Source organism: Nothobranchius furzeri, chromosome 1, assembly GCF_043380555.1.
Source record: "Nothobranchius furzeri strain GRZ-AD chromosome 1, NfurGRZ-RIMD1, whole genome shotgun sequence".
Classification (NCBI taxonomy): Eukaryota; Metazoa; Chordata; class Actinopteri; order Cyprinodontiformes; family Nothobranchiidae; genus Nothobranchius; species Nothobranchius furzeri.
In genome coordinates, this window is record NC_091741.1 from 71,438,167 (window position 1) to 71,453,383 (window position 15,217).

Consider the following 15,217-nt stretch of genomic DNA (forward strand, 5'->3'; position numbering starts at 1 on the left):
TGTCACTTCTGTCAACTTAGGAGAAAAATCACTTCAGTTGAAAGCAGTGGCAGCAAGTCAGTAAGCAAATAAAATAAAATCAGCACATTCTTCCTGATGTACATTTGTCCTCTTGCCATTGTTCTATTATTGTGGTTGTGTATTCGATCTTAATTTTTACTCTCAACTATCCTTGAAACCTAACCAGTTTCCCTGTTGAGGCTGAAGAAAGCATTAAACTACTCAAATGATACAAACTTTAACACAAACAAATAAAACTCGCTGAATAACAAAACTGCAGAATAACTCAGTTTTATGGTGAGAATAAACAGAGCACCACCTAGTGGGCAAATGTGTAAAACCCTGGCATTAATGAAAATGATTAGTGAGTTTCTTCCTCATACCTCATTCCTCAGTGTGTGTGTTTATAAAGGTGTGTTTTTGCCTGGACGATTATTTACCCTGGACCAGCTACAGTTACTTTGGTTCTGATTTGTTACGTTTCCATTCACATATGGACTAGAAGAAGAAGACGAAGAAGAAGAGGAGGAAGAGGAAGAGGAAGAGGAAGAGGAAGAAGAAGAAGAAGAAGACGAAGAAGAAGACGAAGACGAAGACGAAGAAGAAGACGAAGAAAAGATCTTTTCTATAGCGCCTCTCAAGATAAAAATCACGAGGTGCTTCACAAAAACAAAAAAATGTAAAAATATAAAAAATAATTTAGAAAATAATTAAAAATATGTTTAAAATGAGCAAAAAATAGACAATTGTGATTAAAAATGTAAAGAAAGAGAGAGAGAGTGAATAGGAAAGAGATAAATCAGTGGATCCTGAGGAAGATGGAATAGGTAGGGAGAGCAGAACAAGGAGAGGGTGATGAAGGTCACACAAAACCAGCCTGAACAGGTGAGTTTTCAGCTGCTTTTAAAGGAGACCACTGAGTCCACTGATCTCAGGCTCAGGGGGAGAGAGTTCCAGAGTCTGGGGGCCACAGCAGCAAATGATCTGTCACCTTTGGTCTTTAGCCTGGTGCTGCACAACCAGTAGGCTTTGATCACTGGACCTCAGGGACCTGCTGGGGGTGTAGGGACTAAGAAGATCACCAATGTAAGATGGTGCTTGTCCATGTAAGGCCCTATAGACCAGAACCAGGATCTTGAAATGAACCCTGAGGCTGACTGGCAGCCACTGAAGCTGCCTAGACGGTGGATAACACGGATTAAAGTGAAGTATCAAAATTTGTCATGCAGAATGCAGTAGCCTCAGTTCCTTCATTTGCACTTTTCTGATGAATTTTTGGGAATGCCGGGATATTCAACCAGACAGGTGTCCCACTACCCAGAACGCTTCAGATAATCTTATAAGCACTAACAGAGTAATTTTATGGCATACATTTCTTTTATGATCATCAAATCTGGCCCCAGTAATGGTAGAAAGAGGTTCATGGAAACAACTTTTTAAATGGAAACACACTTGTCACTTTTGTGCATTATTACGACCATTTCAAGGTGATTAAAACATCTGTTTTAATATTTTAATTTTAACCACAGTTTTAAATGATTCTTGTATTAATTCCTGTTTAAACAGAAGTGACTCAAAACGACAGATAACTGAGTTTTAAATCCCTTCCGAGTCTCTGAAATCATTCATTTACATTATACCATTCATGGGAAAAGGACAGAAACATAAAGGAAACTTAGCCTGATCAATATGAAATCAATGACATGATCTTAACTTTATTCTGAAAGAGTTTTTTATTTACGGATTACGACTAAAATGCTGAGAGCTCAACTACACACATACAAAGAGATTTCCTGAGAAATCCAAGCATGGAGTCAAGATTTTCTCCCTGATGAATCTTAGTTTGTCTGATAACCAAAGACCTGGATCACACATTATTGAGAAGAACTGCAGGAGGAAACAGATGGTGTTATCCCACTTTACTGAACCCAACTAATGATGAGGCTATGTAGATGAGAGATCATCTCTCCTCCTTTATGAGATCCGTAGATCACACGCTCTGTGAGCCTGTGTTTGAGAGCAATTAGCTCATGTTCAAGAGGCTGGCTCAGCTTAGCTTTAGAATAATGACATTTGGCTTCTGCTTGCCAACAAAAACATCAACAGCTTCATTCCTTCTGACTGTGAGGTTTGGATAAATCTAAAAGAGGAGCAGCAGAGCAAAAGGAAATCTCATGACATGAAGAAAAGGGGAAGAGAGACAACAAGAAAGTATAGAACACCTGAAACCAGGTGTGAGGAGTGTGAGAGGAAGGACGTACAGGTGTGTAAGCACTCTGTGACAGTGGTGGCATCAATCAGGTAGCCCTCACACAGGCGACATGTGATGTGGGCGTTGATGTGACACAGCTTTATCTTCCTCGTCAGCATGTCGGGGTTCTGAGGAGAAAGGGGAGAAAAGTTAGAGACGAAATATTAAAACAAGTTTTAGTTTGATCTACTGATCAGCTGTTTTAACCATGATTGGTAATGGCCTATATTTGCATAGCTCCTCCTTAGGGTTCAACAACCCCCCAAGGCCTTTCACAACACAGTCATCCACACATTCACACGCTGGTGGGGATGAGCTATGATGTAGCCACAGCTGCCCTGACGGAAGAAAGACTGCAGAGACCTGCTGCTACCACTGCCTCCTACCACCACCATAATAAATACACAACTATTGATATTTCTGATCATTCTTTAACAAATATTGTGTTATATATTTATTTTATTATTTATAGAATTCTGATGTTCTAAATGTTAGTGACGATGAAGGATATTATGATCGCTATGATGTTACGGATCGCTCACGTAATTCACGCGCTGCCCGCTGCTCCTCTGTTCACATCAGGCGAGAGTCTTCGACGAGGACTTCTTACGCCTACTGTTTTTCAACCCCCCCCATCCCACTCCCGTGTGTGTGTGTGTGTGTGTGTGTGTGTGTGTGTGTGTGTGTGTGTGTGTGTGTGTGTGTGTGTGTGTGTGTGTGTGTGTGTGTGACCAGTTTGCCCTGCTTGTTGATATCGGAAACTGCACTGATCCTGCTGCTGTTTTGTAGACCAGTTCCTTTCCAAGTGTTTAAGTAAATAACTAGTGTTTGTGGTAGTGTACCTTTGAATTAAACTTACTTGTTGGTGTTCACATTTATTAAATCCATCTTTTGCAGTAAAAACTGAATTAAAATTTATGGAAACGCTATGTTTCTCCGCAGGTGTGTGTGTGTGTGTGCGTGCGTGTGTGCGTGTGTGTGTGTGTGTGTGTGTGTGTGTGCGTGCGTGCGTGTGTATGTTAATTTTCACCTCTCTAGTCTGTTTAGAGACACAAAAATGACCACATTTATCAATCGCAGTGTTTAATGTTGAAAAATGTCTTTATTTTGTTAAATTTACCGGCCTGCCTCTTGGGTTGTGGTTTGACTTCCTGCCAGAATTGACGCGGTTCATGAAAAAAACTAGAGCACTCGCTAAGACGATCGCTGCATTGTGCCTGCCTTCGTCGTACTTCGCAGCTGATGTGATCCAGACATAATCAGCAAAAATGATTAGTTAGTTCTAATACAGCACAATAGTTTCTTTAAAACAATTTTGTGACCTTTCTGTAGTCTAGGAAGCAAGTATTCTCACCTAAATAATGCAAGCATGTCTATTCTACTGATTTTAATGTATTCTTATTCCATCAACCCATTTTGGCATGGAATGAGAAGGATCAGTTTCCTAATTTTTCTGTTCCGATTGTAAAAAGGGTCAGACAACCTACGCGGACCATGCCAGTCACGGGACCTTTTGGCCCCCCTTCTGTTAGGTCCAGAAATATCTGGAGCAGTATGGTTAGGGTGGAGCAACAATACAGTTCACTGATTGGTTGACAGAAATACGTCACTACTTGCAACAAGCAAACAGAGTTCCGTTTTTTATATTTTCATTAGTTGTACATGAATGTTAAAAAAAATGCCAGCAGGTAGCAGCAGGTTTTGGTCTTCTTCAGAGCTTCATACATTCCTCATCGCCCCACACTCAGGAGGAGCTAGAACGATTGGTAAGGAAGTTCTTTTCTCAGTGGCAGCTGAGAAGAATGTGAGCAGATGTCTGAACAGTGTCAGGCCAAGCTGATAACAACCCAATATAGAAAAGTTAAAGACAGAACCAGCCGGAGTGGATTTATTTATATTTTTTTGAAATGGGAGAAATACTCTGAAATACTCAGAGGTGCTACAACGCGCTGGTTGCTATTTACAGACTGGCAAACCAGCGACCACACTCTGAAGTCACATGTGGAGCCTGCATTTCGTTTTTGTCTTTAGCTCTGCAGACCATTTGTTGCAGCACAAAAATACTGAATAGTTATACAACTCTTTTATGAAATTGCGCATGACATTTTGTTAAACCGCCTGCCAACATGAAAGCCCAAACTGCAACAGAAATGCTCTCCTGACATTACAGACCCATACAGGAACATGCCGGTCCACAATAACCCGCTCCGTGATGAACCTTGCAGGTGGATAAGCGGCTTTACTCTGTTGTTATGCTGCTATAGGCTTAGACCCCTTCTCTCTATTTGCATTATTTCCTGCCAATTCAGCTGTTACCTATATTTTTTGTCTAAGAGTTTTTCTCCCCAGGAAGAAGCTACAATGGTGTTCTGCTGAGCTGTGCTGTCCTCATGGAGGGGTCCATCGGCTCGCACACCACTGCTAACCACTTAACATTCTCCCTCTCCAGTTAACATTTTACTTTCTTCGACATAGAATGTGCTACTACTAGTTTACCTGTTGAATTAACTTTTGATTCACTTGGATAAATAAAAAGTTTATCTCTCAATAACTAGAAAATCTACTAAGAAATCACAATGTAGCCATAGGAACACTACTTGGTGTGTGCGTGCGTGCACGCGCGCATGTGTCTGCTCTGCCTTCTCGATCCCCAGTGAGTCGTGGCGGATGGCTGCTTATACTGAGCCAGTATCCTCTGGAGGTTTCTTCCTGATAAAAGGGTGTTTTCCTCTCCACTGTTGATACATGCTTGCTTATGGGGATTGCTGTAGTCTGCTGGGTTTCTTATATTGGCTTAATGAACTGAACTGTACAGGAATGTTAATTTGTGAAGTGCCCTGAGACGACTCTTGTTGTGACTATATAAATAAACTGAATTGAACTGAAACTAAATATTCTCGTCCCTTTGTGTGTGTGGTTTTTTTTTTTTTAGATTTATTTTTTGGTCTAAAGTCACTGATCTAAATTTACAAATAACCAAAAGAAAACATCAAATGTGTCCATTTTGCCCATTTCTTTGACATATGCTGCACACCCTTTGAAGGTACCAACAGGGTTTACAGATCCATTAGCAAACAGTTTTACAGACATAAAAAATGAGAAAGGAGTCTGAGGCACTCAGGAGGATGAAGATAGTTTAAAAGCCTTTTTTGTTCCATGGCTAATCGAATAAAACATGGCGACTAGTTTCAGCCACACTCGCCTTCGTCAGGACAAGAAATGTTTGGTGATGTTTCTTAGATTAGTAAAAAAAAATTCTTCCATTAAAGTTGAAATTGTTTGAATAAACAAAAATTCATTAAACTGTTAACTCTTCAATAGCACTCGAGTCTCTGGAGTATGTGTTTGGGATGGGACTTAATTTGACTTTGCCCAACAAGAGTTGAAACATCCTGGATCAGTGATCACCTCCCTTCTTAGTGCTCACTGCGGTGGGTTTATTTTTAGCGTGAGGCGCAGACTGAACGATGATGACAGGTAATAGACCAGAGGAGTGATCCAGATCTAATATAGAAAAGAATTGGGTTTGTTTTCTTCACACTGGGTTTGTTTCATAAACTGTAAATAAAGATGGATGACAGAACTGATGGGCTGGTGCTATACTGGATCAGCCGGAGGGCCACTCTGCAGTAATTGGTTAAAACTTTGTAAAGCTGTCTGAATCAACTCGCATCAGCGCACAGCAACAATCTGTGGAAAACACCACAAGCTCCTTTTCATCATTTTTAGTTGCTTTTTTTAATAAAAAAAGAAACTGTGTTTTATTTCATTATGTTGAATATTACAGCAGAAGTTTATAACAGCTTGCAGAACATCTGTGTTTTATGAGGCAATAAGAAAACAAATTATTTTATTGCCTTGCTGATGTCTCATCCAGCTACATGATCACTTCTGCTCTCTTCAATCAGGCAGGTGACTCATTTAATTCGGCTATAACGCATTACTAACTTTCATCCAGAAGAGTTGTTGCTTCAACACGCAGCAGAACCAACAGGCTGCGACAAGGACCTCGGCTGGTGATTCATGCTCTGAAGGGTGTGTGTGAGGACGGAGATAAAAGCAGATGCTACGTTTCAATTGTGTAACTGAATGACCAATTGTGGTTTCACTCCACAATCAGAATTCCTTAAGAAATCACCTGGAGTTTCATTTATCACCTGTAATTATGCACAGATCTGTGTGTATTTCGTGTGTAGGAACAAATTTACACAACGGGCAAATTGTGTGAATTTTTCTTTTAATCAGACGAACGTATCAGTGTCCTTTAATATTTCAGATCTACAGAGATTTAAATTTTCTTTTTCTATATGAATTTAAGATTTGAATATGTTCTTTTCCAGGTGTGAACCTGGAAGAGGGGGAAACTGCCCACCTTGTGTGGTCTGACCTTGCATTTCTAAAATGAAGGAATGTTGTCTCTCCAGCAGGCTGCCAGGTGTATATTTACACTTTTTAAATGCTTTAAACAGTGTAAAGAAGTTCAGCATAAAATTGTTGCATTTTTTTTATAAAATCATCTTAATTTTCTGGCCTGTGAGGACTTTTTTCATGCTGGTTTTGGCTCACATCGACAGAAGAAGACAGAAGGGCTTTATTGCCATATGTGTGAGAAATCTCAACATTGGGAAATAGATTGATACAAAAAAAATTAAATCAAGTCATGAGCAAAAATAAGAAATGAGCACAATAACATAATAATATAGAGAGGCAATGATTAGAGAAATGGCTAATATATACAAGACAATCTAGGTACTTAGAGCAGAAAATCCAGGTGCAAACACAACACAGGATCAGATGACTGGAACCAAGCGACTGGAGTGGGAAGTCCTAGGATCGTCACTCATGACTCTAACTGCAGAGGGAAAGAAACTGTTCTTGTGGCTAGAGGTTCTGGTCCGAATGGATCAGAGCCTTCTGCCGGATGGGAGGCAGGCACATGAGATGCCTCTAGTGAGGAGTTGAAAACGCCTGTAAACACTGGGGCCAGCTCATCAGCACAGTGCTTTAGAGTGGCTGTACACACCATCACGTGTGTGTACGCTACAGCTAAAGCATATTTTGGTTCTGTAACCCTTGACCAAAGCACACGGAAGTTGTTTTAGAACGACTTCACAGGATTGTGTTTCCTTTGAAGAAATAAAAACATGTTCTTAAAATTTCAAAGACCCGCATTCACGTTCAGAGCCTTTATACATTTAAGCTAAGGAGTTCAGCTATGAACAGGTAATGAGCACTTAGCAGTTTGCTAGGGTTGGGGTTGATTTTTGTCTCTCAGGCCACCGCCTCGCTTTAAGACAACACTTTTGACTCCTCCTATAACAGGCAACTCGATCGTACCCAGAAGGTTACTACAGTTCCTCACATAAAAAGACACCTGGAGGAGAAGGGGGGTGGGGGTAGGTGCACACTAAAGTTACACAGGTGTGTCCCGACTGGGAAAAACAATATGCTGCATTAAGCAAATAAAAAATGTGTTCACAAACATTATCCAAGATCATCTGACACAAATCTTAAAATACAGCAACAGAAATAAATAAAACACTAGATTTTAAATGGTGGCATAAATGCATATAGTTGACTAATAGATAACTTATCAAGGAAAATATAATGATAATGCCTAATTTATAAAACCAAGGGCCTATTTACTTTATTTTGCTTCAGTTTAAGAATGAATTTCCTTTGCTTTGGGTCAACTGACTGAATGAGATTAGTTCATTTAGAAACAGAAAAGGAGACAAATAACCTATTTTCTGACAGACCTGACCTGTTTACTGAGCACAAGCAGGCAGCTGCAGCTAAATGATCAGATATGAAACAGTCAGCAGAGATCAGTCAGATAATGGCTGGTTGTGTTCAGTGAATCGGATGCTGAGACGTCTAACATCTATTATTTACGGGCTCAAACCTAAAATGCTCTCAGATCTGTGCAGGTGTCTCGATAACGAGACAGAAGAAGAGTTCAAAAAGTCATGTTTCCAGCTGCTGAGAAAATTGGACTTTTAGGAGTTATCAGCATTAGGAGAGTTCAGTAAACACGATGACAGTTCAGTAGATATTCTCTCATACATTCTAACATTCAACACAAATAGTCCTCACCCCTAAAACCGCCATGCGTGGACTGTGGATGGAGCAGCAGCCACGACTCTTCCTGTGCTTGTGTGGCCGACAGCGTTAGCTGCTCATCATGGGGAGCCTCTCATCAAAGCCTGGAAACAATGAGAAGAAAACACAGAATGTTTTGATTGTTCATCGTCAAATCTTTAAGGAGTTTACTAAAAAGATGTGGCTTTAAGAGTCTTTGGCCGGAGGCATTCTGATATTTTTGTTTCTGATTTCAAGGGTAGAGTGACTTTAAATGACACACAAAGAAGGTTTTAGCAAAATTACAACTTTCAATGTCGTTGTGATCCCAAGAGAAGTTCTGTCCAATTCCTAATACCAGCTGTTTACTTTAGCACCTTTAGTAATCATGGGTGCAGGGTAACATTGTTCGCTGTCTGGTTACATCAGGTAAATGTTGTATTATAAGCCACTAAAATCAGAAAACTACAGTGCAAATAGATGTGACTGAACCAACAAAACAGTTCTCAAAGTCGGATCTTCATCCTGCACAGAGAAGCAGATATTTTACACTGTAATAACTCGTCATGTCATCACTTCATGTGATTCATTGCTTGATTGTAGGAGTCCAACTCTAAAGCCACGATAAAAAAGGGAATTTAAGGCGAACGATGATTCACACACATTTCTTTATTATGCCATGATGTGCAAGGAGGTGTCGTTCAGTTTCTGTCGGCTCATCAGACCATGAAATTATCACAGTTAGTCGACAGAAATGAAATGTGAAGAGGGCTGCCGAGGACACGCACACTGTTAACAAGTCGTCACACGCTGATGATGTTTCACACAAATGTTACAGTAGCAACACCAGCAACATCTTCTAGCACGTGTGTTTGTGGGATTAACTGAAGCCACAGGCAGTTCCATAAACCTTCATAAATAATTTCCTTTTACTCAGTTTGGTGTATGCCACATAAAACAGACTCACACACTCACATGGTCATCCGAGGACACCCTAGCACCTGATGTAATCAGCTGTTACTTAAGCCTGCAACTTTAATCAAAATCTGTCCAGTTGTTCAAAAAATTTGTGACAATTTTTGGTACTATGATTTGGATCAGTGGATCACTAAAGCCTAGGTCACACTTCTCTGTAAGCTAAGTGATGGAGAGACACAGTGTCATGATGTAAGGGCTCTGTGGCAGGTCTGCAAAGGGTGACGAAGATTGCCCAATTTTTTAACTGTCCATCGAAAGTAGCGGAGCCTGCAAGCCTGTGATTGGTCAGGACATCACTTCCTTTCAATTCCTCAACAACAGTACTGCCGCCACTCCCCAAAAAAAAACAATAAACAAGTGCCAAAGGTCGAAGAAATCCAGCAGCAGACACGTAGCAGTTTGGAAAATGTCTCATGGAAGAAGTCTGACAATATAAACGTTCATACACTCGTGGCTGATTGAGAACATTAGTCCGGAGCTGGCCCTCTTTTCAATCCCGATGCCGGAATTTTCTCACATTGACTGAGGCAGTTTCACATTTACCATTTAAATAATAGCAGGAAGACTACTGCCCCCATGCCAGCTCCACAACAGAGCAATGGTTGGGTCATAAACACAGTCTGTCACTCTCACATTGACTGGACAGAACAATTAGCATTTATTCTTCCTCCATCCACCACCAGACACAAGTGCTTAATTTGCCAAGAGACCATTTCAGTGATACAGTTTTCCTATTTAAAACTGCAATATGAGACCAAGCACAACATTTTTGAAGACAAATTTCTTCAAAAACCTGACAGAAAAATGACAAAAATAAATGCAATGGCGCCCTCTTATTAAGCTGCTGCAGGATTTGAGTTGCATCTATGACACAACATCAAAAATCAACACAATGCTGTCTGGTTAGATTTTTGCCCATCTAGGAATAGCAGATAATAATAATAATAATAATAATAATAATAATAATAATAATAATAATAATAATAATAACTAAGAAGAAGAATAATAAAATGTATAATGAATCTGTACTAAAACGATAGTTCCCTGCTCATCAGCTTGGAATCCTAAAAAAATGACTTAATCCAATGAAGACTCGTTTACTTTAGCTCTGGTGATGAAATAAAGGAAAAAAACAGCCACTAAGCAGTGGATTTGCTCCCAATTTGATGACCTTTTTATGACTTTGTGGTGATTCACTATGAGTTCCTCATCCCACTTAAACCTGTTCAGCAGCAACTGTTTGCCACATAAAATAAACGTGCCAACTGAAACTAGTCACTGTGGTTGTGACAACCAGGTCTGATCAGAGGAGCTATGACTTCATTATGACTTCATTCGATTAATTGCATATGTTACTAAATTGCGATATGACAAAAGGAGATTTTCTAATCGCAACGGCTGCGATTCGACTGGCAGCAAGTGGTTAGCACAATGCCATAGGGATGCTAATGCTAATATCACCAATTAAATTCTTACAAATTAGGAACTGCCAAATGATTACATTTGGTGTCTAATAAAAAGTAAAAATGAGTAGACTGATATTTCAGTAAAGCTAGAAAACCGTAAGAGACTTTAATGCCACTGAGTTTTGGCCAGCAGCTATGGATCTAACTGAACTACGGAAGCTCTGCATGGACAAGACGTCAAAAACTCTAAACACAAAAAGACTTCAATAAATGGTACACACTTTCCTACAAATCAACTTTCACAGTTGATGCTAATACCTATGCTCCTTCAAGGGATGTGCTCCTGGCTCCAAAGCATTGCACCTTCAAATACAAAATGTTGTCTTTACTTGTGAGTGTTCATGTAGACAAATACACTTGTTGACATATGTAGATAAATATGTAGATACATAAATGTGTTTATATTCAGTACAAGTTACACAGATTTTTTTTTTTGCTTCGGTTAGTTGAAAAACATGAGAAAAGCCCCCAGAGAAAATAGTCATGAATTAAATCGCAGTTGCAATATTGAAGAAAATTAATCGCAATTAGATTATTTTCCAGAATCTTTCAGCCCTAGCTTTAATCAACTTTAAGTGTGTTTGTCTACACTTCCTTTGGTAAAACAGAAAAGTAAATTGTTGCCAGTCTCAAGTCAATTAGTTTCATCCAACTACAGTTTCATCTAGTATAGCACATACAAGAAAACATCTTCTTGCTCAATTTACTAACTTTTTCTAAATAAATATAACCAGAAAACAATAATTTTCTTCTAAACTGCTTAATCCTGAGTAGGGCCGTATGGAGATGGTCCCATGCGAGAGAACAACCCAGACAGAACGTACAACCACTCACACCTTAGGACTATTTTTCAGTTACCAATGAACCAAATGTGCATGGTTTTGGTCAGTGGGAGGAAACTAGATTACCTGGAGAAAAACAACACTTGCATGGTAACATGCGAACTCCATTCAGAAAGGCCACAGCTGGGAATGAAACCTGCAACCGTCTTGCTGTGAGGCAAACATCCATCATGAAGCCCTATCTAGAAGATATAAAACACTGTTATCTTGTCATGCTGATGTTTTGCATCAGTTTGCTTCTTTCCTTCTCAAAAATAATCTGTTTATTTATAACTTTGAGCTGCCAGTAAAACTGTGTTGATTTACATGTTTTCAGTTTAAACAGAAAGGTTTACTAATTTGATCTGATGAAATCCTGATAAATATTGCATCATCACCATCTTCATTATCTGACAGAACTGCCATCAACGTGTTAAAAAAAACTCCCCACACAAGAATACCCAAATGACAGAATTCATGATCATCCTGATGGAAGATACTTTGGGTTCTAGTCATCGTAACCATGATGCATTGCTGTAATAACCATTTTGGGTATTACTTTGTGTATTGGGAGTTTAAAACAGTTTCCAGGACGAGCAGAAACAGCAGTGCCGGTTTTAAAAGTGTGACTTTATGTGTGGGTGAGATATTTCTCCACATCTGTTTTGAGACTTGAGGAAACAAAACCAAGCATTTCATTTGAAAACTAGGCAAAGCCTCCCACATCACCTGAATTTATACTTTTTCAAACAATTACCTGTAACCAATAACGCCTCAGTTAAAAGGCAAATAAACTGGGGCCTCATTTATCAAGCTTGCTTACGCACAAAACGGGGTCGGAAAACTGCGTAAGCAACTTTCCACGCAAACTTTGGGATTTATGAAAGAAAACTTAGCAGAAAAATGTGCGCAACTTTAAGTTGACTAAGGACCTGGCTTACGCACATTTTGGACATGGAGAGCACCTGCAGTGCTGCTGCTGAGAAGGATACAATTAGAAATCCTGCAGCATTATCACTTGTACTGCTTTGTTTTCACACAGAACAAGACCCCCCACACGCACATGCGTACACACACGCACACACAAGCGCACACACTCACACACACACACACACACACACACACACACGCAGCCTGAAGCACAGAATACAGAATGCAGAATATCAGCAGGGGGACAGATTGAGACAGAATGTCATGCATCTGTGACAGTGTGTGTGTGTGTCCTGTCACTGTGAACCGATTGATCATGCGCCCTGGCTACTTGGACAAGGGAAATCTCCATTTGGGTGATAGGTTAGCATGCGTGACTTTCACCCCGGAGTCTGGGGATCGAATCCCGATTGGACCTTTTTTTTTCATATCCGCCACAGATCTCTCTGAAGAATTCACAACATTGCTGTGCCACTCCGTGGATTTTCTCTCATTTGTTTTGCAAAAGCACTTCCTTTCATTTCTCCACCTCACCCACAAGTACCTCAATTTCTGCTTCTGTGAAATTGCGCTTCCTTGATCTGCCTTGATCTACGGTCGCCATCGTCATTGACGGAGAGCTACAACAGCCGGCTTATGCATGAGGTCCACAAGGCACTTTGCATTGACTATTTATGGCAGTAAGTGGGCGTGGTGAGGGCGGGATGTGACTAAAAAGCAGCTGAGAAACATTCTAGATAGTTTCTGATTTATGAAGGAGATTGCGTGCAGCTGTGCGTACTCCATGTTTGATAGATCACAAACCTACTTGGCGTAAGTACATTTTTTTGCTGAGCTTAAGTACGGTTTTAGTAAGGATTCTACGCAATGTTTGATAAATGAGACCCCTGGCCTGAAAACACCTTCTCCTCATGGCAGTTTATCCAAAAATGTGTTTTTAAACATTTAAGAGCAATCCTTTTCAAAAAAGGAAACTGACATAAAAGTTGTCCAAAAACACAGAATGCTTTTTAGCAAACTAATCCTAACAACATTAATCTCAAACAGGAAAAATCTCAATTTTAGCTCTCAAAAGAACAACACAACCACTTTTTACCACAACAGAATGCATGTGGTATGCTAGGGGAGCAAATGCACAGCTAGAGTAAGAAAAGAATATGACTTGTGATATGTATTAATCAACACTTTTTTTACAGTTTATTTACTGAACTGACACTAGACATCTGTTTACAAACAGTCAGTAAATCTTTTTATAATTAAAAAAAAATTATTTAAAAACAGCTACTCAAAAACAAACAAGAAGTTTTATTTTAAAAAATCCAGATGAGTGTGTATGGGAAAAATTTCCTTGAAAAGTCAGTAAATGCTGCAGGAGGCAGCGGCTTTATGCCAGTAGCTACAGAGCTTCGACTGTGATTGTGATCCAGATTAATGAGGAATTTCCAGAAAGTTTAGAACATGTTGAAAATCATTTGTGACACATTTTCTCTTCTTAATCTCAAAGTTCTCTTGGCCATCTGGAACTCCGAACAAACCAGTTTTTCTGTTTAGTTTCTTGTGAGTCATACCATGGAACGACTTTAGGAAGAGTTGGTAACAAAATTGAAAATAAAATTGGGGATAAATCTAGGGCTGAAAAGATGGAATTAATTATTTGAATAACTCAGTTATAACAAGCCCTCAAGGCAAAATGATTAGAATGCAGGCTTTATTTATGCTGCTCTAATCCGAGATGGTTATCGCCTCATTAGTTTGCTGCTGCGTCAACATTTTACAAACGCCTGATGTGTTTCTGATTAAAACGACGTTCCCTGCTGTTGTCTTGATGGGATCAGCATCCTCAAACTAAGAAGAGAGGAAAATAACTCGAGTGTGAGACCACACTCAACTCTATGTCCAGACGTGTTACGTCGTCGTCTTCTTCCGCTTATCCGGGTCCGGGTCGCGGGGGCAGCATCCCAACTAGGGAGCTCCAGACCGTCCTTTCCCCGGCCACCTCCATCAGCTCCTCCTCCAACGTAACTTCTCAGTTTAACGAGCACTGCCTCTCCATTCTGGACAACATCTGTCCTGTCAGAACCAGATCAGTTCCTGCAGTGAACCCTACTCCCTGGTTTAATGACAGCCTTCACAGCCTGAAGCACCAATGCAGAAAAATAGAGCGCTCGTGGAAGAAAACCCATCTCCACGTCCATCTGCTGCACCTAAAGGATCTTCTGACATCCTTTAACTCTGCAGTCAGAGACGCTAGGGTTTCCTATTTCTCCAACCTGGTGTCCCAGAGCAAAGGGAACCCCAAGGTGATGTTCAACACCATCAGCAGCATCGTGTCTCCTGTCTCTCCTACAGCCTCCATCCACTCTGTTGCAGACTATGAGAACTTTCTGTCTTTCTTTGTGGACAAAGTCAATAAGGTTAGATCTAGCATCTCTCCTTCAGCCTTATCGCTGCCTCTCCTGACTCCAACCAGGCCCGTCATCCTAGATAGCTTTGCTCTTGTTTCGTTGCCTGAGTTAACCAAACTAGTTAACTCTATGAAGACCTCTGCATGCCCCTTCGACATCTTACCCTCATCTTTGTTAAAAAGTGCTTTTCAGTCTGTCGATCCCAGCCTGCTCTCTATAATTAATGCTTCTCTGGTTTCTGGTCAGGTCCCTGCTTACTTTAAGAATGCTGTAATCCACCCACTT

General features: G+C 40.2%; 1 protein-coding gene across 2 annotated transcripts in view; it reads right to left on the reverse strand.

The window, feature by feature from the left end:
- The window catches only part of LOC107374379 (polycomb group RING finger protein 3), a 98,106-nt gene that overhangs the window by 23,429 nt on the left and 59,460 nt on the right, over positions 1 to 15,217 (reverse strand). For both annotated transcript variants that reach the window (XM_054739371.2, XM_054739370.2), the window contains 2 exons: positions 8,348 to 8,457; positions 2,262 to 2,379 (listed from right to left, as the gene is read on the reverse strand). In XM_054739371.2, coding sequence (XP_054595346.2) covers positions 2,262 to 2,379; positions 8,348 to 8,362 — 133 coding nt within the window. In that variant the 5' untranslated portion in view covers positions 8,363 to 8,457. The remainder of the gene's footprint in view (positions 1 to 2,261; positions 2,380 to 8,347; positions 8,458 to 15,217) is intronic.